Source organism: Muscardinus avellanarius (genome assembly GCF_963383645.1).
Source record: "Muscardinus avellanarius genome assembly, chromosome: 1".
In the NCBI taxonomy this organism is placed as follows: Eukaryota; Metazoa; Chordata; class Mammalia; order Rodentia; family Gliridae; genus Muscardinus; species Muscardinus avellanarius.
The window spans coordinates 43,605,292-43,630,431 of record NC_137786.1 but is presented as its reverse complement, the minus strand read 5'-3'; the positions used below and the strand labels follow the sequence as shown (position 1 = coordinate 43,630,431).

The following is a 25,140-nucleotide window of genomic DNA, read 5'->3' as shown; positions in this document are numbered from 1 at the left end:
TTAGCTCCTAAGTTCATCCCCAGTACCAACAATACCCCCCCCCAAAAAAAAAACAAATCTGAAAATCCATTTGTAATAGTCAATGTTCCCCTTTAATTTTATCTCTACAAATAGTATACTTGCTATATAGTATTATCATTCTTATTTCCAAAGCGGTAATTGGAACCATGGTATTCAAAATCTGCCACAAAACCAATCAGGATATTAATCAATTACTGTAGCCTTGTGTTCGAAAAGTACATTTGAAAATCAGTTGTTATAAATTTAGACACATTTTTTTTCTGGAAAAAAAAAACTATCTAGAAATAGTAAAAAATCACTCCCAGATATTCTGATATAACTGGTCTGGGGTGTGGGCTATGCATAAGAAATCCCAGAATACTACTTAACACATATGTACTAGAAAGCTCACTAAACCACTATCTATAACCATTAAGAGAAAATTTATTTCAAATTTCTCTCTCCCCTCCTCCCACCCCGTGACTAGGGTTTGGGAGGAAAAGCTAGATAAACAAACACCTTTTTTTCGTTACAAATATTCTTCATTATTGGTGAATTACCTACTCACTAAAATTTATTTGTAACACAAAAATCAATACTCATGGTACTCCTGTGGTCATTTATGATATGCAAGAAATGGCAAAAAATTTGCGTTGTCTGATGCACATGTTCCCAGCTAAGGTCAAATGAAGTGATGCTCTGCCCTTTTTCAGCTCTCCCACTGTAAACAAGTATAATTTTCAAGGTCTGTCTGGAGCCACTTTTTTGTGTTTCTTGTGCTTATTGTTGGTGATCTGACTGTTTAAAACGGCTCCCTAGCATAGCTCTCTGATATGCTGTCTAGTGTTTCTAAACAGAAGATGACTGGGATATGCCAATTATGGGTGTCAGATAAGCTTTGTTCCAGCATGAGTTACAGTGCTGTATGCTGCAAGTTCAATGTTGATGAATCAACATTTTATATTAAAAATAAGATGTATTTTTAAATAGAAGTATATAAAACAAATTTAGTATTAGTCATCTGATGAAAGGAAATGACCACAGCTAGTGGGAACCAAGTGCATATTTCCCTAGAAGCAACTGTTCAGTATTTGCTAATCTGGTGTTTCTGGTGTCTTTATAGAACTTGATAATCATGGCGAATCAACTATAATCAACAGATTTATAAATTCTGACCTGTCATGTGATTGAACTGACCTTCTCACTGACCTCAGCTGGAAAAACCAGTTTTATCTCCATTTGCAGTTTATCTCAACATTCTTTAGCCCATATAAATTTGTGCTATCTTGACTTGTTTGAACTGGTTATAATTTCTAACTGTACCTTTTATATCACAGGAGTAAAGGAAATTCTTCAATATAGGTTCATTTCCCACATACATCTTTTCTTATTTCCATGAGATAAATCCCAAGCAACAAGAGGATTTTGCTGATTCTGTTTTCCTAACTTTGATTTTGTACTAATTGGGAACTGATTTTACAACCTGACCATTTGATGATCCCTGTAAAAAACTAATAGTTTACAGACATCTATTCTCTGTTGGGTAAGAAAAGACAGAGAATCTGGTTTATTAGTCTTTTCTATTTTGGGTACAAATCAATTAAGAATTTATACTCACTGAAAGGAGAACAGCTTTTTGGTATGAACCAGTAAATTTCACAATTCTGTGTTTATTAACCCATAGCTAAAACTTTAGAATTAAAGTTATAAACCGTGTGACTGTTTTTCTATCAATTATTTGTAATTCAGAAAAGCCTTTACTTCTCATCATCTGTGTAGGCAATGTTTTTCTACCTCCAGATGGCATTAATAAATTAAATTATAAAATTCCCTTAAGGAGTTCTGTTCTAATTAGTTTGTAGGGAAATATAAGTTGTTACATAAATTATGTAACATTAAAATTCTCAGGAAACAAGAAAATTGAACTTATAATACTTTCAACATACTATATTTAAAAAGTATTCTTATAGATATCAATGCAAACATTCTAAGAATTCAAAATCACATATTATAAGTAAATCTTTGGCAATCAGGACTAATTTAATTTTTTTTTAATAGAAACAACTGTTTTCTCTGACTTATCAGTGAAAATAAAAACATGTTAAAATACAAACATAGGCTGGGCATGGTGGCACAGCCCTGAAATCCCAGTACTTGAGATGTTGAGAAAGGAGGATCACAGGTTTAAGGCCAATTTCAGCAACTTAGACCCTGTTTCAAAATTAAAAAAAGGGGCTCGGGATATAGCTCAGATGGAAAGGGACCCTGGGTTCAATACCAAAGACCAAAACAAACAGACTCAAAACAACAAAAGTGCTTTTTATTCTACTTTGATATGTTTTTCCTAAAGGTATGAGTTTCCTGATGAAATAAGGTTGTATTACTTCTATTTAGTTTATTGTCGTGAAATTATAAATTTGTATTTTAACCAAATTGAGAAATTATTCTGGCATTTTTTTAAAACAAATTTTTTTATTGAACATAAATGGTATACATTTAAACTATATTTGGTGCCCTCTCCCCCCACCCCTGTTTTCCCTTCCCCCCTCCCACCAATGGTTGTCCAGGTTAACCATGTCATATTCATAATTTTACACATATTCAGATGTAGACCCTCATTAATCAAGATCAGCCTTCCTTCTCTCCTATCTTTCCATTCAAACTTTGTTGATATTGTGGCATTTTTAATAGTAATTATTTGTGTTCTGTAATATATTACCTTAAAATTAATTTCCATAATTATTTAGTAATATAAAACCTTAGATATTAATAGACATTTATTAGGTATCTTCATAATTTCTAAGTTGAAAATGGAGCCATGGATTATGATGGGGTTCAGAATACATTACCCACAAATATGGCACAATGGCATTTGAGTAAATGGCAGAGGTAGTAAGGTCACTCTGACCCCAACCCTTGTCTGGTCAAGCAGGCCAAGCAGGCCATAAAAGAATGATCTGGCCTTTCTCTGGAAGAAAGCATAAGACCCTATGTGTCCTCTATGTAGAAGAAAGGAATGTCACAGAGAAACAGAATAATCTAAACAAATGGGCCTAGCTATGTTCTCCTAGCTTATTGCTATTAGATCATACCCTCTCCAGCCAATCAAACTTCTGCACAACTATGTATTAGTTAACCAAATTAGTATAAAATACAGATTCCCTTTGTTAAGGGAATCTTTGTCACATTAAACAAGGCTCTCATGTCATGCCACATAAAATTTATGTTAAATTTGTGTGCTTTCTCTTTTTAATCTTTTGTTATAGAAGGTATGAACATGGTATTAGAACAAAATTTAAGTTTATACAGTTTTGATTCTGATTTTTATATGCTACCAAGAGATGCAGCTTTAAGTTTATTAATGAATGTGTTCATTTTTTACCATATGAAGAAGCTGGAATATAAAGAATACATGGCTACAAAAAGTATTGTTACATATATTTGAATACTAGTTGACTAAAATACTGGTGTCTAAGTTTTCACTTATTCCAGTTTTTTATGAAATCAAAGTTTTAATATAAATGAATAAAATTCTGCTAAGAGAAATAGTGTCAGAAAGATAACTTTACAGATAATGAAATAACTATAATCAAAGTGACAAGATGTGACTTGTTAAGGGAAAAAGAGAACAGTTAGGTCCTGACTGAGCCAGAAAGAAAAACTGATGGCAAAAGATAAAACCTGAATGGACAGTTATTTAAGACTTGGAGAAAGAAAATTTTATTTACTTTGGATTTTAGGATGTGCAAAAAACAAGTCTGAAAATCTATGAAATGTATCAAAATCTTAGCAAAGTTTGTTCAGTTTTGCTAGGCTTGTTTCATTAGTTTACTGTCTTCGTGTATAACATCTTTATTCTTGTTTATATCTCATCTTAGAATGCAAAGGTTCTGGCTTATCACAACGTTATAAGCTTATGCTGACTTAAAGTTCCTGGTCACTTATGTAAGAACTAAGGTTCTTGATAGTCTTGTGACCTTCTATGCTCGGGTGCATCTATGATCTTTCCTAAATGTTCACATGTCCTGACAACTTTTTACTTTTTATTCAGCTATATCCTTACGCTTACAAGTTTTGATTTTTGCCTTCCTCAAATTAAATTCTAAATGTAAGCTGGGTGTGGTGTTGGACGTCTATAATCCTAGTACTTGGGAGGGTGAGAGGAGGATCACAGATACAAGGACAGCCTTAGCAAGTAATGAGACTTTCTTCAATCTAGCCAGACCCTGTCTCAAAAATAAAAAATAATATAGGGCTGGGGGTGTAGCTTAGAGGTAGAATGCCCCTGGGTTAAATCCCCAGTAAAACACACACACACACACACACACACACACACACACACACACACACTCTCTCTCTCTCCCTCCCTCCCTCCCTCCTTCCCCTCCCCCACCCCTCTCCCTCCCTCCCTCCCCTCCAAATGTAAAATCTTTCAGGTATACTTCACCTAAAATTGTCTTTGCAGCCAGGCGTGGTGGTACATGCTTGTAATCCCAGCATTTGGGAGGCTGAGACTGGAGGATTGTGATTCGTGGACAGCCTCAGCTACTTAGTGAGGCCCTCTGCAACCCTGCTTCAAAATAAAGAATAAAAAGTAGGGCAGGGGGTGTAGCTCAGAGGTTGAATGCCCCTGGTTTCCATGTTTCCATTCCCAGACCAGCAAAATAAACAAACAAACAAACAAGCAAGCAAATAAATAATAAAATTATCTTTGTAGAGGCCCCTCGAATAGTAAGGAGCTTTGGAAGAAATCTCAAGTCAGAAGAGGTATTTAGTCACTCTGACATTAAATTGGATGATTGAAATCTTATTCAAATAAGTCTTTCTGAAATTGTGTGATCTATGGTTAAGTTCCTAGAGATCTGTCAGTGCCCTCACTGTCCATGATGTGTTCAGTTTATCAGTGACCTTGTACAGCTTTTATCTAATTAGTAAAATTTTTATCTAATTAGTAAAATTAGATAATTTTACTAATATACAGATATTTAGGATCTACTCTAGACTCAACTGAATTTTTTCACTTGATGTTCCTCATAGTTTTAGTATATTCTTACTATGTTTGGCATATTCAAATTTCAAGATTATTTTTTCTCTGTTAAAGACTACTATCGGGGCTCAGAATATATAGTGCTTTAGCATGCTAAGTACTTTGAACTAAAGAAAGGGTCAGAAACAAGATCTTTCTAACCTGCTCCTTCAGGACAGACACTAGAATTCCTCTTCACCAAGACAGGTCATAGGAACTAAACTCCTTTCCCCCAATTAGCCATAACACCTTAAAATATTTATTACTCAAACCTTCCCTGCCTTTCTGTATAAGAACAAGCCATAATGAAATTTTCTGATGTAACTTATGTGACATATCGTAAGACCCTCTTTCTAAAAGGGTCTTGTGCTATACCCAGAGAACAGAATACCACACAAAGGCAAAAAAGCAGCTCAACAGACAGGCTTTGCTTGTTCCTTCTTTAGTCTATTACCTTAGCTCACACTCCTTTTCTCCAATCACATTTCTATACAGCTATCAGTTTTTCACTGAACCAATGCATCACGGGTCCTTCTGACTTTATTTCTGAAGGCTCTTGAATCTTGATAAAACTAATTAAATAAATCTGTTGTGCTTTTCTCTCATTAAACTGTCTTGTTATAGGATTGTTGGCTGTGAAACTTATAATGGGAAGGAAAGTTATTATCATACTTGTTTGCTCCTATACTAGGCTCATCCATTTTTATAAATTAGAAAATTATTCACTGTCTTCTTTGAAAACAGGCTCTAATGAGTACATTTACAGATATTTCTCTACATTTTAAAACTGATTTTAAGTTGAGTTATTCTTGTTAAAAATACATAAATTTCATTTAAAAAATTATTGGTATTTTAAATCTTTTATAATCTACAGGTTTTTTCCTTTCACTCTGAAGCTTCCCTGAGAGCTCTTGCAGTCAGCTATAGGCCAGGATGCTGCTTCAAGGAAAACTATTTCCGAGCTCCACAGATAAAAAAGACTATACCCAGGTGCTAGGTGTGGTAGCAGATGCCTATAATCTCAATACTTAGGAGGCTGAGACAGGAGGATCATAGGTTTAAGGATAGCCTCAGCAACTTAGTGAGACCTTGTTTCAAGATAAAACTCAATATAATTTTCTACAGTCTGCTCTGTAAGCTGAAACATCTTCAAATAATATCTCATTTTCCCTGTATGACCCATCTAGAATTTGGGATTCCTTATTGAATATTCCTATTTTCATGGTTATATAGGTATTATTTGCACATGTTTAATAGTAATCTGTCATCCTTCTAATAGGATGTAATTTGGGATGATGATTATGGGACTAAGGCCTTAACTGTAATGACATATATGAGAATGATACTCATTTAATCAGATATAAATAGACATTTTTAAGGAACAAAGGGTGACTTTATGGGACCAAGAGTTACAAAGTCCTGCTAGGAAAAGTGGCCTGGTAGGTACCTGGCTTGTAAGATTCCCAGCCTAACACAAGTAGCCTTAGAATATTTTTAGGACCTTAAGAAGGAAGGATTTGCCCAAATCAATAGGTATTGCAGAAAGAATGGGGTGGCAAGTTCTTGGCTTAGTCTCCTAACCTGAAGAATATTAAAAAAATATGAAATTCCTTACGAAAACTTCAAATAAAGCAAACTTAAGAACACTTATATAACAAATTAATACTCTTGCTATACCTATCTAAATAATCAGGAGAAAGAACACACCAATCATTTTGTGATCATAAGTAATCTCTCTGAAATTTTCCCTATAAAATAGGAAAATGCAGCTGGGGGCAGTAGCACATGCATATGGTCCCAGCTCCATAGGAGGCTGAGGTGGAGGATCACTAGAACCTAGGAGTTCCAGACCAGCCTGGGCAACATAAGGAAGGCAGTTGCAAAAGTAAAAAGAAAGTATATGGGTGGATATTGTCTTTAGCATAATCTCCTTCAGTGTTATCAGACTTTTAGTTCAGCTCCTTGTCTTTCAGCTATTTGGCAATTCTTTTTAAGGTGCACATAACTAATGCAAATAATGAATTCTGTCCTGTGTTCTACTGGTTCTGATTTGACACCCCTTCTTCCCCAAAGAAAAACAATTTTTTTCTTTATTTGCAATTCTCCTAAAAATTCCTTTATTTTATTTACATAAATCTGTACTGTAATAACATCTCCCTTGTTCTCTTATATCATGAGTGAAATAAGTGTTTTTACTTGCATTTTTCCATCTGTATAAGAGTTATGATTCCTTTGAAAGTTATCTTTTTTTATTTTGTACTACTAGGGATGGAACCCAGGGGCATTCTACCTCTGAGCTACAACCCAATTCCTATTTTTTATTCTTTATTTTGAAACAGGCTCTCACTGAGTTGCAAAGGGCCTAAGGAGTGGCTGAGGCTGTCCATTAATTGTGATCTTTTAATATCGAAATGGATGTGAGGTTGAGACTCTCTCTCATAAGAGGTTAAAGAAGGTTGAAGTCCAAACCAAACTGATGGTGTTCATTTCTGAGAGAATTCTCATTCCTGAGCTGCATTTCCAGTGATCTCTTTATTTTTAGGATCCAGGGCCAGACCTGCCCCTTCCTTCCCTGCTTCTTTCTACCTTGGAGGTGGGTTTTCCTCACCAGCAAATCCACTGTGAACACAATGTACTTTCACAGTTTATTCTCTGTCATCTTATTCCTGAAGTAAAACTTCCTTTATTTTGAGAATTTCAAAGAGTTTTTACAACTAACAGCAATGAGAAAAAGGGGATAAAATGACACAGCAGAGAAAAGTCACAAAGTTTCAAATCAGATCAAACAGTGGGTTAAGAAAAAAAGCCATCTCTGGTTTCATTAGCATGTAAATGGTAGTAGGTCTCAGCCTTCTACCATCCACATTTTCCACAGCTGTCTTCTACCTCCTCTCTCCATGATGCAGCTTCCTTCTCCTCCCCATCTTTCACATAACACAAGGAAAGACAAAAGCCACATGGGTGAGAAAGGTGGGTCTTTTCAGTACACAAAGAATTAAAGTAGGTTCATCTACATTTCAGAGGAAATTCCAGATACTCTTTTCCCTTTTTACAAAGAAAGGTTATCTTTAAAGAGTTCTTCTGGAATAGATGCTGAGCTTAAAGGGGATGAGGCTTTGCATCAAAGCCAAAAGATACAGAAGTATTTTCTTTGCTTTCTGTAAATATGTTGAGGGTGGAAGAAGAGTTGTGGGAGTGAAAGGAAGTGGGGGAGAGGAGCAGAAGCAATAGGAGGAATTCAGTCTTTTCTTCTTTCTGACTCCCGAATTTCAGAAAAGCAATAGCCAAAAGAAGTTAGGTATAGTGAAAAGAGAGAGCTGTTAAAATGGCAGAAGCAGAAGGATAATTACTAGGAATTATCAGTAGCAGAAAGAAAACTTAGTTTCAGAGATGAAGGCATTCTTATGTTTCAAAACTAGACCTGTACAAAAATGGTTAAGAAACAGGAAAGATAAAATTAACGGTACTTTATGATCCAGATCTTGCAACTATTTTATTTCATTATTATGTGTAATATAACTTTGGTTTTTCCTTGATTCATAATAGAACTGTATTACTTAAGTATAAGATTTAAAAGCTGGGTGTGATGAGGCACACCTGTAATCTTAAGAGTCTCAAGAGGCTGAGAATAGTCTGACACCAGCTTGGGAAACTTAGTGACTGTCTCAAAACAAAAAATAGCAAGGGTTAGGAATATAGCTCAGTGGAAGAACACCCGCTTAGCTGTGCAAGGTGCTGGGTTCAATCCTGAGTACAGCTTCTCCAAAAGTATAAAAACTGCACTTTTCCAAATTGGGTAAGATTTTTTTATTTCGCATATAAATTACAGAATATCAAGAAAATATTTAACTATGTATATAACATATATATTCAGTTTAATGCTAAGTATTCTAGATCAGTGATCTTCAATGGAAATATGTGAATGACTCAAAGTTTAGTAGCCACATTAAAGAAATGAATAAAAATAAAAAATATATCTAAAATATTACTTAAACATATGATACAAGTACTAATAACTTTTCTTCATATTAAGGCTTTGAAATCCCATGTGTATTTTACATTTGCAGTGTATATGTTAAAGCTACATGTGGCTACAATACTGAACAATGTAGACTTAATTTTTCAGCTCTACCAGCTTCATAGTATCACAGGAAAACACTATTTGGAATCTAAAAACTTGGGCCATGTTGATTAGGATATCTGTGACTGATCTTGGGCTTGTTAAATTCTCTATAGCTCAGTATCCTTATAAAAGAAAACGTTTAGAAAAAGCATTCAGGTTGGAAACAACTCTAACATTACTGTTCTAATTCACTGATATTTATTGAGCACATTAAAAGATAAAAAATGGAACCTGTTTTTTTTCCCTGGCAGGTACTTATAACTCAATAACAGGATAAAATATTACAGTGTGACTATGAGGACCAAATTCTGTATTTATCTATCCTGAGAACTTAGGCACGCAGTACTGGCATATAACAGAGTATTTTGGCTGCAATTTTTAAAAAAGTGAGATGTAGCAGTATACTATAAAAGCAACAAAAAAGGAACATACTACTGTGGAAATTAAAAGGAAGAGAGAGTTCAGTACAGGTGGGGGATGGAAGTAGGGAAGAATAAAAAAGTGATCAGAGGTTGCGAGTGGAACTCAGTGGGTATTTAGCATTGTGGACACATGCAAGGTGAAAAGGGAGAGAAAAAAAAGGAAGGATGGTAGGAAGAAAGGAAGGAAGAAAGGAAGGAAGGGGAAGGGAAGGAAGAGAGGGAGGGGAAGAGGGAAGAAAGAAACAATTATTTTTCTGAAAACTAGGTTGGAGTGGCATAGGTAGAGATAAAAATGAGAGAAAGAAAAGTGTGAGATTGGCAGAAAAGAGATAAAACTAAGTGCTTTGGTGAAAAATCAGCTTATATTGTGAAGAATTTTGAATTATCAGTTGAGTTTGCCTATTAAGCATATAGATTCTTGAAAGTGAATATGGGTGTTTTAGTATTTATTAAAATGCTCAAGTATTGAGGTAGTATATAGAATGGCTTAGACAATAAGAGATCAGCTAACATTTTCTATAAAAGGGCTGAGTAGTAATTATTTTTAGGCTTTTGGGATCAATGGTCTCCATTACAAACTACTCAATTCTAGCATCATAGCTGAAAATTTAATAGCAGTAGTGTGAGTGTAAACACACACACACACACACACACACACACACACACACACACACACACACACGATATTAGGTGTGGGAGGAAAGAGGAAATTTTATGACCCTCTCACTGTTTACCTACCACCTGTCCACAAGGGGTGAATTAGAATGGAGGGGATTACTGGGGAAATTGTAAAAGATCCTCCACCCTATGATTCTGTAACATTTGAATGCTGTTTATTCGGATCTCATGTCCACTATAGCTGAAGAAGCAAGAAATTCTATTTAAAGATACATACAACTAAGTTAAATAAACAACACAGATCACAAGTATGGTAGTGAAGGTAATGGTGGAATGATTATTAAGGATTTTCTCAGGAGATCAAAGTGGCTTCAATTTGTTCAGTACAGTAATGTATTTCAAGATGTCTTTAATTTTACCAGATACTGATTGTCCATTGTATGTCAACTTTTGTGCTGGATGCTGAGGACAAAGCAGTAACTATGATAGACAAAGTTCCTGTTATAAAGTAGGTTAAAAATCCTGATGCATTGTTACCCTGAGTTTTCTACGTCACTATCCATTAAGCTTTTTTGAGTTATACTGTCTATTGACTTTGATGTTATTCCTCAATTTTGGGGGGAGGTAGAAATTAGACTGGAAAGGCACCTGATTTCAACAGCAGCAGTGGCTAGTTCACACCTACAACTCACATGGTAACTGTAGTCATGCAGTGCTTGAGGCCACTTAGAAAGGCTAAGCAGGGATTTAACAGTTTAATTAGATTTCCTGTTATTAAACTCATGTTACAGATCTCAAATGAATAATTTTGAAGGTGTCAGACATAAAATATGGTAGGCTGAAAGGATAGAAAACATTAATAGAACTGTTTTTGCTAACTGTTGCAGTTTAATTAAAATATTATTCTAAACCAAATAATATTTTGACAATGTTATTTAAAATCAAAATAATAATTTAAAGACTGATCACTTTGAGAACAATTATATAATTAGAAAATTAGAACTTGCCAAAAAAGGTTAATAAGAAATTGCACTAAAGAATTTTTTTTGAAAAAAGTTAAAAGTTTATTTTACTAACAACATAATAGACTATACTTACATACTATTATATACTTCCTATGTGTCAGGCCATACTCTAAGCATTTTGCTTTAATTAGCTCATTTAATCTTCAAAGTAATTCCCATGTTATACATGAGGAAATAAAGGTACAGAGTCAAAGCGGCCCAACATAGATACAGATTCAGGAGGTTTTGCTTTACTTTTTTGGGGGGGAAGGGGGGCATGTCATTAGGAATCAAACCTAAAGCCTTACACAGGCTAAGCACAGTCTACCACTGTACTATATACCCCTAGACCCTGGCTTTAAGCTTGAAATCTTAGTTATGCAATACTAAGTGGGGAAGAAAAGCAAATATTTTAGATGATAAGTTGAAGTCATTGTGGCAAATGCCTATGATCGTAGTACTTGAGTAATATAATGCTTCCATATTTATATGTTAAATGAGTTAGAAAATACTAATAACTTTTTACATTTATATAATGCCTTATAATAACAATGTACTTGTGATACTATCACATTCAAATAGATAAGTACATTAGATTTAAATTCAATTTGACCAACTAGAACTTCAGTGTCTTTTTTCTATGTGAAATTTGAAGCCGAGCGTGGTGGCACACGCTTGTAATCCCAGCATTTGGGAGGCTGAGACAGGAGGATCACAGTTTGTGGAGAGCCTCAGCTACTTAGTAAGGCCCTCTGCAACTTAGTGAGACCCTGTTTTAAAATAAAGAATAGAAAATAGGGCAGTGGGTGTAGCTCGGGGGTCAAATGCCTTTGGGTTCCTTCCCCAGACCCACAAAAAAAAAAAAAAAGAAAAAAGAAAAGAAAAGAAATTTGAGACATTTTCTAATATGCATTGCCAAACAGAGTGAATTAGGTACAAATGTATAGTAGTGCACTTAAATCTAAGGGAGATAACCAGCAGAAGTGCAAGACGGAATGAGGTGAGGGTCAGAGCTAATCATTACCAAGTTTCTATTACGTATCAGATAGTGTACCAGATATTCCCACTTCATAAAATGAGTACTCTTTTTGAACTCTAAAGAATCGTTTAAGCCTACTCTGAAATCAATCCAAAACCATATAGTACCACAATAAGGATGGGAATCCAGACTGGTCTGACTTCATATTTCCTTTCACTACACTGTGCCAGCTAAACAGCAGAAAATAAGAAAAAAAGACATTTTGTATTTTTGTTGACAGCAAAATCAACATAGACCTGTATAACTTCCTGTCCTAAAAACTGATACACTCTGTCTGTGTAGTTGAGATTATCCTCAGTATTAGCCCACCATATCTAGAGAAGAAGCAAATGTGAATGCTTAGGCTTAAAAGAAATAACTATTTCAAGTATTTAAAGAGCTATTGGATGGAATAAAAGGCATTAGATTTTGGCTCAAAGTAAGAAAGAACTTAATAACAGAGATGTCAAAACTGGAATAAGCTACTTTATATCTAATTAGAGTTTAACCAAATGTTAGTGACTTTACAGAAGGATTCAGAAACAAGGTAGGTGTTAGATAAGTGGTTTTATTTCCTGACCCTACTTCAAATTAGAGCATTTTAACTTTTACAAAATGTAATACCGGGCAATCTACTTTAAATTCTTCTTTTGTGTGTATGGGTGGAGTAGGGAGAAGGTTGTTGATCCTGATGGAGTCAAGAAATCTAAAAACCACTGTACTAAATACACTGAAAGATTTCTTTTGACCCAAATTTTATATTCCTAATTGCTTTTAAAAACATAAAATCATATATTAACTTTATTTGTGAGAAGAAATAAAAAAGATGAAAAAGATGAATCATACCATTTTTTTCTGCAAAGGCAGCTGCATCTTCTTTAGTGCTGAAGGTTAGAACCATGTTGGACAAAGGATCTGCCCTGTAAGAAAGATTTTTTTTGAGGATTTAATATTAAGCTTTGGCTATTAAAAAAAATCAATATTTAAAATAAAAATTTTGAAAAATAAACAGCTACTATGATTTCAACTAAGAACGTGTGTGTGTGTGTGTGTGTGTGTGAGAGAGAGAGAGAGAGAGAGAGAGAGAGAGAGAGAGACAGAGAGAGAGAGAGAGAGAGAGAGAGACAGACAGACAGACAGAGAGAGACAGAGAGAGAGAAAAAGATTAGGAATCAAACCCAGGGGCATTTCACCTCTCCATACAGCTCCAATTCTTTTTATTTATTGGTTTGAAAACAGTCTTGTAGCATTTCACTACATTGCTGAGGCTGTCCTAGAGCCTGCAATTCTCCTGTCTCACCTTCCACTTCCTAGATTATGAGCACATGCTACCACACCCAGCCCAACTCTTGATGAAATAGTCTTATTTCAGCCGAGCATGGTGGTGCATGCTTGTAATCCCCATTCTTGGGAGGCGGAGACAGGAGGATCGCGCAGGTTCCAAGCCAGCTTTGCTGGCTTAAGAGACTCGGTTTCCAAATTTTAAAAAAATACATTAAAAAATAGGTGTCTAGGAGTGTAGCCCGGAAGTAGAAGGGTTTCCAGGAACCCCAGTACCACCAAAAAAAATCAAAACTGTTAGATATTTTCTGTGTTAAACTTGGGATATTTCCTGACATGAAATGTCAAATAATATATAATTGCAAAAACATTTAGCTAGTCTTAAAAGTAATCATTTTATTAAACTCTTAAAAAAAGTTGAATTAAAAAACACAAGATTCTCAGAGTGACCTTCTAAATTCAACATCAACATTACTGAAGAGTAGAATTTCCAGTATAGATGGTTATGATGGTTAAACATAGAATATTTGAATTTTACAATGGTGCCAAAGCCAAATTCAGGAGAAAACCTACTTCAAATTGTAATTTTGATCTTTTCTAGGGCTAACAACATATGATACTTGTAAGGTTTGAGCCCGCAGGGGGCAGGGCCGGAAGCTAGGAGGTGGAACTCTCTTCTTCCGGGCCCCAGGAGGCCTGGTTCCCTCCCGGAATCACAGAGCTCCACCTCCTAGCTTCTGGCCCTGCCCCCTGCGGGCTCAAACCTTACAATACTTTCTTACAATGCTGGGCAGTAGAAGTGAATCAGTTCCCAGTTAGTCACATGGTCCATTATCGTAAGCATCTGACACTTTAATGTACTGTATTGCTGAGCTATGATGTTCAGTATGTTGTATTGAATGCATTTCTTATTTATAATACTTTTGATTTACATTGAGCTTATTGGAATCCTTCAAAGGTGAATACAACATTTTATACATCTTCACTTAGCAATATGAAAGTAAATATAGAAAGACTCCAGAAGTAATTTGATAGGAGAGATAGGAAATATAAACAGAAAAGAATATGGCAAGTAGCTCTCATTGACTCAAGGACCCACACTGCTGTTGGAAGTCATGGTCTGATACTACAGCTGCTAGTGATTGACTGCTTTATGTATTCCCATCATTAACTCTCCTGGTAAGGAAAAGAACCTCATATTGCTGGCCATATTAGTATTGATAACAAGTGATAATTTCATATTGGTGTTCTTTTACAAAGCAGGTATAATTTCCCAGTTGATAATTAAACTGGTTATACTGAGAACAGAAGTGTCACCATAAGTATGATCCAATATTATATAATCTAATAATTGATGAGTGCTGACAGACACACTGGCTTGAGAATAAGAAACAATAGTTAAAAAAAAAAACCCACTATATAGCCGGGCGTGGTGGCGCACGCTTGTGATCCCAGCATTTGGGATGCTGAGGTCGGAGGATCACGGTTTGCGGATAGCCTCAGCTACTTAGTGAGGCCCTCTGCAACTCAGTGAGACCCGATTTCAAAATAAAGAATCAAAAACAGGGCAGGGGCTGTAGCTCGGAGGTCGAATGCCCCTGGGTTCCATCCCCAGACCCGCCAAAAAAAAAAAAAAAAAAAAATCAAAAAACCCCACTATATAAAAGACTAAGAAGCATACCAACGTGGTACAAACTTTATTATCCTCACTTTATGTGTGTGTATTAAGTACTAACAACTTCTATCAATAAGCCCCCACTTTTTCAGTTACTTGGTTTCTACTTTCTGATTCTTCATCTCTTATATTTTATAGTTACACTGCCACCAATCCCTTCTTTCTGCCTTCTTTCTTGACTCCAATCTGCTACATTACCAGATACATTTTCCCAGATCTCAATTCCCAGAACCAGTGTCCAACTCAGTAACTTCAAATAGTTTTCACTGTCTACCATGTTAACTTTTAATCTCCCACCCTGCATTTAAGCGCTTATATAATATGGACAGAACCTTGTTTCCAGCCTTTGTCCTCCTCCTTTGGTTCTGGGGATTGAACCCAGGGGGGCTTTACCATTGAGCTACATTCCAAAATATTTTTTAATATTTTATTTTGAGACAGAGCCCCACTAAGTTGCCAAGGCTGGCTTCAAACTTGTAAGCATCCAGAGTTGCTGGGATTTCAGGCATGAGCCCCCATGGCTGGCTTCCAGCCTTTTTAATTATTCCCCAGGTAATTAACAAACTAGTTAACTCAGACTTTTGACTGCCTCTATGAATGTGGTTTGTACTTTCCCATCAGTTCAATTTGTTCCTTCTATTTGGAATATACTCATGCTATCTCTATATATTGGAGTCCATCCCAACAATCCCTCATGGTCCACCTTAAATATCAACCTTTTTTATGAAGTCTTCCATATCCCACACTCCTCTAGCTGTATATAGTTTCTCTTTCAATTTTCACTAAATATAATTTGTGCATTTATTTTTACATTAATTTACTCAATTCTCAATTACTAAGGATCTAATTTAGGTTAGGTTTATATCTCAGACTATTTACCTGCCCAACAATTTCATATATAACAACTGTAAACTCTGTATAAAACAGAAAAGTTGTGTTTAAAGGACTCCCTATTCTTCAGTTCTGACAGATAGTAGCATGAAGAACTCAGAGAAAGTCAAAATCTTAACAGCACAAAGAATCTGGAGATGAAGTTTAAGACTGCCAGCACAGATGGAAATTTAGGGGGAAAATGGAAAAGAGAGCTTTTAAACTGTATCTGAATGAATAAAGTTCTAAAACTATGGCTGGGAAGAAGGGCAAAATGAATCTGGAATGAGGACTTAGTAACAGAAACATCACGCCCTTTAAAATTTTTAACACCATGTTGGAGGAGTAAAACTAAGGGTAAAACTGAAACAAATTCACACTAACAAAGCATCAAGTCAACCCTCCCTAAGTTCAAAATGATCTACCAGTAACCTGTCTGCTGCAAAATAATTCATTATATAGCTACTGTCATTAACTTGAGAATAATTAGAAATCAGATCATTGACTTCTTGATTTTTCTCAATATAAATTGCTTTATTAACTGATGACTTATGTTTCAGAAATTAATTGGCATATTGGGAAGTTACACATTCACTAAAAGATGTAAGATTTTTCACTTTAGTATCATGCATAACAATTCCAACTGAAAACTACAAAACGCTGCTTATCAACAAATAGTGTAATGGATGAATCTTCTTAACATAAAGTTTAGCAAAAGAGCCAGTCACAGAAGAGCACATAAAGAATGATTCTCTTAAGCACAAATTAGGCAAAACACATTTCTGTTAGAAGGTAGGATAATGGTTACCTTTTGAAAGAGGCATCAGAAATGATGAGGACTTTGGAAGTTACTAGAAATGCAGTTTCTCAATCTGAATAAATTTCATTTATAACCTATGTACCTACTTTTTTTGAAAGTCCATTTTTGTTCACATGTAGGATTTTAAGATAAGTGTGTGAGAACAGTGTCATAAATATCAGCAGACTTTTCCTTTTATATAAGAGAGCTATGATTACATAAAAATATTCTGCAAAACTTTTGGCATTGAGAATTTTTATTAGATGCCCTCTGAAAGACAAAGAATCTAAGTGAATGAATTTCTATGTGGAAGAGCTTAGCTTTTTTCCCCTACCCCTACCCCCGGTTTAAGCAGAATTAGTTGTTATAAATAGCCCTAAATTCTTTTATTTTGATTAACACAATTCAGAAATGTTAGAATGTCATCTTTCTACACACAGAATAACATACAGGGATAGGTTAAATAAAGTCTATAGAGGAAAAAGACAGAAAAAATATCTGTAGTCAATACTTTAAAGAATGCTCTAGCCCTGGACCTGTCAGTGAGGTCTGGAGCCCATGGTGCTGTTGTCTCCTCCTTTGTCAATGCCTCAGGCCTGCCTGAGAAGGCCAGCTAGCCCAGAGATAACACGGCCACTGCTAGGATGGATAGATTGACAGAAGATACTCTTCGCCTAAATCTATTGAGGTGGAGCTTGGACCCAGCAGATGAGCGAGATGATAATATGGCAAAATGACTCAAAATGGAGGGGCATGAGGCCATGGAATGTCTAAAAATGTTAGCACTGCTTAAAAGAAAAGATTTGGCAAATCTTGAGGTGCCACACAAGTTACCCACCAAACAGGATGGCAGTGGTGCCAAGGTTATGAAGAGAATCTCAATGGGGGATCTCAGGCCTCATAGAGACAACAGGACTGCTAGAAGGCCAAGCAAAGAAAACATTAATGACAAGCCTGTAGATACGCGTGCTAGAAGGAGTGAGCCAGATGAGGAAAGCTAACTTGCTCCCCAGACATCATTGTTTTGTCTGACAATGAGGCTTCCAGTCCCCCGTTCCAGTTCCCGAATGGAAGACTCAAAGCAGCTAACCTAGAGATGTTGAAGGGAAAAGGCATTGAAGAACGACAGCAGCTCATCAAGCAGCTTAGGGATGAGCTGCAGCTGGAAGAAGCCTGACTCATTGCTGCCTCAGCTTCTTCCAACTGCTGCTCATCCCTCAGAAACCATCATGAGACATCATACACTTCTGCAGGCTCCACAGCCCCAGAGGAGCCTCCAGCATGCATACCAACTTCTGACCACTCCATGCTTTCAAACTTTGCAAAGGTACCCCAGTTGTCTGTGCCAGGTGGCCTCCTTGGTGTGCCAGGTGGATCTTATCCTGATAGAAGTCAAAATAAGGTCCTGGGGAGAATTTAAGCCTTGTGACATGTGTTTCAAAAGTTTGTTTTATGTTAGGGAAAAAAAAAGTTCTACCTTAATGAATGCTTTTATTGTTTTAAATACTTCTGAAGAAACAAAGAGCCATAAATGGCAAAAACTTAAAATTACATTTTGCTTTAGGATAGTACATGTACACGCACACACTCAATCCCTCCCACCCTTAAGCCAATTTCACTGATTAAACAAAAAAACTTGAATATATTAATGACCAAAATTAAACAATATACTTAAATATCAGGCATAAATATCTAACTGGATAAGAAAATAGGTAATTTTATTTATTTTTTTGGTGGGATGGAACCCAGAGGCATTCAACCTCCGAGCTACACCCCCTGCCCTACTTTTTATTTTGAAACCGGAACTCATTGAGTTGCGGAGGGCCTCACTAAGTAGCTGAGGCTGTCCGCGAACCGTGATCCTCTGGTCTCAGCCTCCTGAATGCTGGGATTACAAGTGTGTGCCACCATGCCTGGCTCTGTCCCTTTTATTATATAACATAAACATTTCTACTGAAGGAGGAAAGAAACAATATGGATGTTGGGTATAGCCATTAATAGTCAACACTGTAAATTCTACTCAGTGAAATAAATCAAGAAAAAGAAATTTCTTGTAAGTGCAAGAAGGAGAAAACTAACCTAAGTTTTAGAGTATGTAACTATTTAGATAATCAAAATTAATTCCTTAGAAAGCCAGGAAAACTAATGAGATAGGTACATGTATAATACATGTGCATGCATTAACACATAATGCAAAACTAAATATTGTTTATTTTCAAACAAAAGTCACCTTATCCAATATAGCAATAAAAACTAAAATGTCTGGCAATGATTTTAACAAAAATGTGGAAAATTTATATTAAGGAAACCACTAAAAAAATCTATTAAGTCACATTTATACATATAAATGCACTGAAAAAAATCCAGAATACATATTATAGACAGGGTTCACTTTCATAAAGGAAGAAGTTATGCAGATAAGGAGTGGTTTATGGGGTAGAGAGGAGTAAATCATAACATCCTGGGCTTTATTCTACATGTACCTGTATTATTTACATCTCCAATGCAATCACTTAAATTTACTTGTCCAACAAAGTCAATATAAAGAAAAGTAGGCAGAATCCTTATTTATTGAAGAATTTAAAAAACTGAGCCACATGATTAAAACAAATTATAAAATTTCCTATGCACTGAGGTAAAGCAGATAGGGCAGACCATACTTCCATTCCACTTATAAGCCAAAGGCCTATATCTATAAGCCTAAGTGTCATGTCCACTTTGATGACTTATTATGACTTAAGGATCAAGTATACCATGTGAATAATTAGGCAATGAGAGAGTTAGCAACATCTAAATTAGTGTACGCTTCTGCTTAAATTTGATGACCTTCAATGCACATGATGACATGGAACAAATCCTGTTTCTAGAAACTGAATGACAAATTCAAAATTCTCTAACAAAATTTTTAAAATTAAATATGGAATTCATATTTTTAAAATATGACATAACTAACAAAGAATCTACTGACTTCAACAGCTATTAACTTCAATAGCTATGTACACTGATATACTATCTGAAGAAACAAATACTTGTTTTATCAAAATTAAAATACTGCTTATAGTAAGTGAAAAATAAAAACTTACCAACCTAACAGATTAAAGATTACTGAGAAATATAGGATATTAATAACCAACTAGCTATAATATTAATTAAGGACAAATCAACCTCATGCCTACCTTTGCCACCCTACTGGATCAAGACGATTTAAACAGTAAAAACCTGTCAAACTCCAGGGATGATTTTGCATCTTAGTATGTTTTTCATGTTTACATAAAGATAAACCTTTTACTTTTGAGTTCTAACATTTAAAGATTCAGGTAATTAAAACAGCATAAGAAAATTTCCACTTCAGATGAGAAAAGAAATGTAAATACAGTATTTAAAAATAAAAATTTAAAAATCTAAAATCAAAGATGAAGCACATTTATCTTAAAATCCTAGATGTGAACAAGTGGCCTTTCAAAACTAAAGATACTATAGATAACAAACTTGTTCATCAGTCACTAAGCCCCACTTTCAGAATAATACCTCTCCTTCTGCCCCCACTAAAAAATATATGGAAAACCATTTGAGATTTCAAACTTCTGCACAAATTACCATAGTAACTTTCTAAAATTACCTTTTCTTTCTCTCTCTTCCCCTCACTCCTTTCCTTTCTATTGAACACAGGGTCTTTCTACTTCTAAGCTATACTCCAGCCCTGTTTTATGTTTTACTTTAAAATAAGGTCTCACTAAATTACTGTATGCTGGCCTTGAACCTGCAATCCTCACTGTTTTGGCCTCCCAAATATTGGGATTGCAGGTGATAGCCACTATGCTTGGCTTAAAATTACCTTTGCTATTAGCACAGTCTCTACTGCTCAAGGAAGTAGGTATCCTTTTCTATCTGTGTATTAAAACAAGTCTGTATACAAAGGTATACAAAGATTATCTCTTTAGGTTCTATATTTGTCATGTTTCTTACCCAACATACTTTTGTCTTTAATACACCTATTCATCCAGGTTAGGTATCTGTTAAATCCTTCATGCCATTCCATCCAAATGGTAGAATCTAGCCAGAAATAATCTATCAAAAGATTTTAATACAGTTAAGACCCAGATCTCCCAGTATGTTGTGTCTTTGGAAACATATTTTAAGTACAGGATGGACAATCATTTCTCTCAGCATATTCAAAATCATTTCATTGACCAATAGCAAAAAAATCATATTAAAAATTAACATTTCTCCCATTAGAAACATTATAAATATTAAGTGACCTATCTAGCCAGGTTCCTTCCTTCCTTCCTTCCTTCTTTCCTTCCTTCCTTCCTTTCGTGGTAATGGGGATGGAACTCAGGGGCATTCTACCTCTGACCTACAGCCTCAGTCCTATTTTTTATTCTTTATTTTGAAACAGGGTCTCACTGAGTTGCAAACGGTTTCACTAAGTAGCTGAGGCTGGCCGCAAACTGGGATCCTTCTGTTTCAGTCTCCCAGACTGATCCTTCTGTTTTAGTCTAGCCATTTAAAACCTGGCTAGAACCAGGCATGCGCCACCATGCCTGGTTCTAGCCAGGTTTTAAATGTTTCCTATATTCCACATATTAATATTAGATATATAATAATAAAATGAATAAGCAGACCAAGAAATTATAATCAGGCCACTAATTTATCTGAGATGCAAATTTCTTAGTTAAATGATCAATTTCATTTTTTATTTATTGATTGATACTGGAGATTGAATCCAAGGACTGAACCCCTCGGAACTACACCCCCAGTCCTTTTCATTTATTTATTTATTTATTTATTCCCAAGGATTAGGATTGAAGCACATAGCACCATGCCTGACTAAATGATAAACTTTAAGTAGAGAATAATGAGAAAACTTTAGCTCCTAATTACAACCATTTTATAAAAATTTAAAATATATCACAAAAGCAGTAATTATTATATATTATCATCCTGTATCATTAAAATGCTAAACATGAAAAATAAAATGTAATCTTGATTCTAAGTGTATCAACTAATATGGTAAAGAGTCCCTGTTTTAGTAAAATAAAATGACCAAATACATATTTAATCATCAATTTTTATGGTTTCATGTTAGTGGCTATTTTTTAATATCATACACAAGAGAGGTAGTTATTTTTTATATTCAAAAATCAAAAAAATTAGATAAACCAAAGTTTTATAATTTTAAAAGAACTTTTAGCCAGGTGTGGTGGTGCATGCTTGTAATCCCAGTATTTGGGAAGCTGCGACAGGAGAGCAGGTTCATGGCCAGCTTCAGCCACTTAGTGAGGTCCTCCACAACTTACTGAGACCCTGTTTCAAAATTAAAAATAGGGCTGGGTGCATAGCTCAGAGGTAGAATGCCCCAGGGTTCCATCCCCAGTACCACACACACACACACACACACACACACACACACACTAGCATGCATGCATGCACGCACGCACGCACACACACACACACACAAAGAACTTTTAACTTTAGAAAAATTCCATTTTGAAAAGAACTTTATCTCCCAAATATGTTCTAAAAGCAGCATTTTCATATTCATGCACAATAGTAGTTTCAGTTTTGCTCTTAAAACAGCAGGGTATTAAATAATCAGTATTTCAAATTTAATTGTACTATTTCCAGAAATGATGATATGATAGTGATTATATGAATATTTCTGCAAGGATAGCAAAATTAAACTTCCATATTTAAACATCCTACCCATAGAGGTCAAGCCATGCTACCCCAAATTACATTATCTTGGCAGCTGAGAAAATACCAGAAACAGAAAGGTCTCTCTGGCCTAATTTTGCCCTTCTCCCCTAAAAGAGGCCACGAAAGAATTCTCTGACATTCTTCTGAAATTGCTTATAAGACCCTCACTCCTGAGATATGCACCCTACACCCATTTTATCTATCATACTTGTACACAACTGTCCACTCTTCACCAAACCTAAGCATAATATCACATCTGGGTGTGGTGGGACATGCTTATAATCCCAGTACTTGGGAGGCTGAGACAAGAGGATCACAGGTCCAGGTCAGCCTCAGAATATAATGAGACTCCCAGAAACCTGTGGAGATACTGTTTCAAACTAAAGAATGAAAAGGGCTAGGGGTGTAGTTCAGAGGTAGAATGTCTCTGGGCTCAGTCCTCAGCATTGAAAAATTATAGTATTAAAAAATTAGAGCATTAGAAAATAATAACAGCATACAAATTCATTTAATGTAAGTTTCACATGACATAGGAATGCTTAAATGAGGAGACCCAAAGAAACAGAAGTGTGTATGTTTTACTGGGGATTGAACACAGAAGCATTCTATATCTGAGCTACACCCCCTGCCCTTTTTATATTTTTTGTTTGGAACAGGGTCTCCTTAGTTGCTGAAAACCTCACTACATTGCTGAGTCTGGCCCTGAACCTATGATTCTCCGGTCTCTGCCACTCAAGCACTGGGATTACAGGTGTGCATCACCATTCCCAGCTTGTATGATATTCTTATTAATCAACCTTGTTATAGGTGCTAACTCTGCCATGAACCTTGTGATAGATATAAACAAAATATATTTTTTAAAATTATATTTTCTACTCTATAATACTAAATCTTTATTTCAGCCCTATTTGTTTATTATAAAACAGGGTCTTGCTAAGTTAACACACATTGCTGGCCTTGAACCTACAGTTCTCCTATCTCAGTCTCCCAAGTACTGGGATTACAGGCATCTGTCAACCACACCCAGCCTGACCTTATATTTATACTCAAGCAATTATTTATCATTGAATGTTACTGCAAATGCAGTATTAAGTGAGTATAAGGTAGGTACAACTAAGCATATTAAAATGTCATGTGATAAAAAAAATGAGAGTAATATTTCAATCATTGGGCATGAACTTTTTTTTCCTTTTAAATTTCTTTAGTCTCTAAGAGCATGTGTTAGAAATTGACTCCAGATAGTGGATGAAACAAAATCTAAAGGCTAATGAAGCACAAAAAGCTGTGCCTATATATCATTTGCCTAATAAAATATAATTCTTCTTAAATTGCAACATGACAGATATTTTTAGCAAAAATTCTCCCAGCTACATTGAAAAGAGTTGTCTCAAGAATTTACTCCACAACACTGTAAAAAGTGATTAAATACAAGATCTAAGCTGGGCGTGGTGGCGCACGCTTATAATCCCAGCATTCAGGAGGCTGAGACCTGGAGGATTGCAGTTTGCAGACAGCCTCAGCTATTAAGTGAGGCAGGCCCTCTGCAACTCAGTGAGACCCGGTTTCAAAATAAAGAATAAAAAATAGGGCAGGGGGTGTAGCTCGGAGGTCAAATGCCCCTGGGTTCCATCTCCAGACCCGCAAAAAACAAAAACAAACAAACAAACAAAAAAAACCCACAAGATCTAAGAAAATCACAAGTTTCCCTCAAATTAGCTAATTTCTAAACTCATTTAGTTCTTCCTCCTTACAAAATACGTATTATAAAGTTTAATTTTAATTTTAAAACAAGTTAGTGTCACTAAATTAGCATTCACATGGTATCTTAAGACTATATATGTAGCTTGAATACCACCCTAACAATCCTATGTCATTTTATTCAATAAATAGTATTTATAATAGTATTATTTATTGTGCTGTTCGGGATTCATTTTAGTATTTATATAAAGTGTAAATATATATACCTATGTATAATTATAGTTTAACTATGTCAAAAATATTGTCATAAGAAAATTTACATAAAAATGTAAAGTCAACTTTAAATTTAAAGTACTCACGTTGATGCCCAACCCATTAACGGATTTTCCCATCGCTCCCTGGTGTCAAACTCCATCTTCCATTTCTTTGTGTTGTTTACTCCAGACTGCATATTATTGCGAGCAGGAACAAAGATTCTGACTTTTCTAGTTTTGATATGCTCTTCTGGAACACCAGTTAATGTAGTGATATCCTTAAAAAAAAAAAAAAAAAGCAAACAAGGGTGTTTTTAATAGCCTACATATACCCATAGATGTGGTTTTGTTGTTCCTTATATTCATGAAATTATTTGTTTAAATACTGAGATCAACTTTCTCGCTTATTCCACTACTAACTCTGTAAAATGATATATTTGAGAGGTGGTATTAGAGGATAATGAGGAAAAGGTTATAAAACAGTGTTAGCCCTTTTTGTCCAATAAAACTTTATGCGTGTATCTGTCTATTTAAATTTATAGTTCAGGGGATTCAACCCACCACCTTGTGCATGGAAGGCAAACCCTGTACCACTAAGGTATACCTACACCCTAGCACTAGAAATTTCTGAAGGGTCTCTTGGTGAAAGAAA

At 35.4% G+C, this 25,140-nt stretch overlaps 1 protein-coding gene across 1 annotated transcript in view; it reads right to left on the bottom strand.

Moving 5' to 3' along the window:
- The window catches only part of NDUFS4 (NADH:ubiquinone oxidoreductase subunit S4), a gene marked incomplete at both ends in the record, with an annotated part of 100,294 nt that overhangs the window by 6,454 nt on the left and 68,700 nt on the right, over positions 1-25,140 (bottom strand). The window contains 2 exons of the mRNA XM_080718973.1: positions 13,058-13,131; positions 24,594-24,766. Of these exons, the coding sequence (XP_080575099.1) occupies positions 13,058-13,131; positions 24,594-24,766 (247 nt within the window). The remainder of the gene's footprint in view (positions 1-13,057; positions 13,132-24,593; positions 24,767-25,140) is intronic.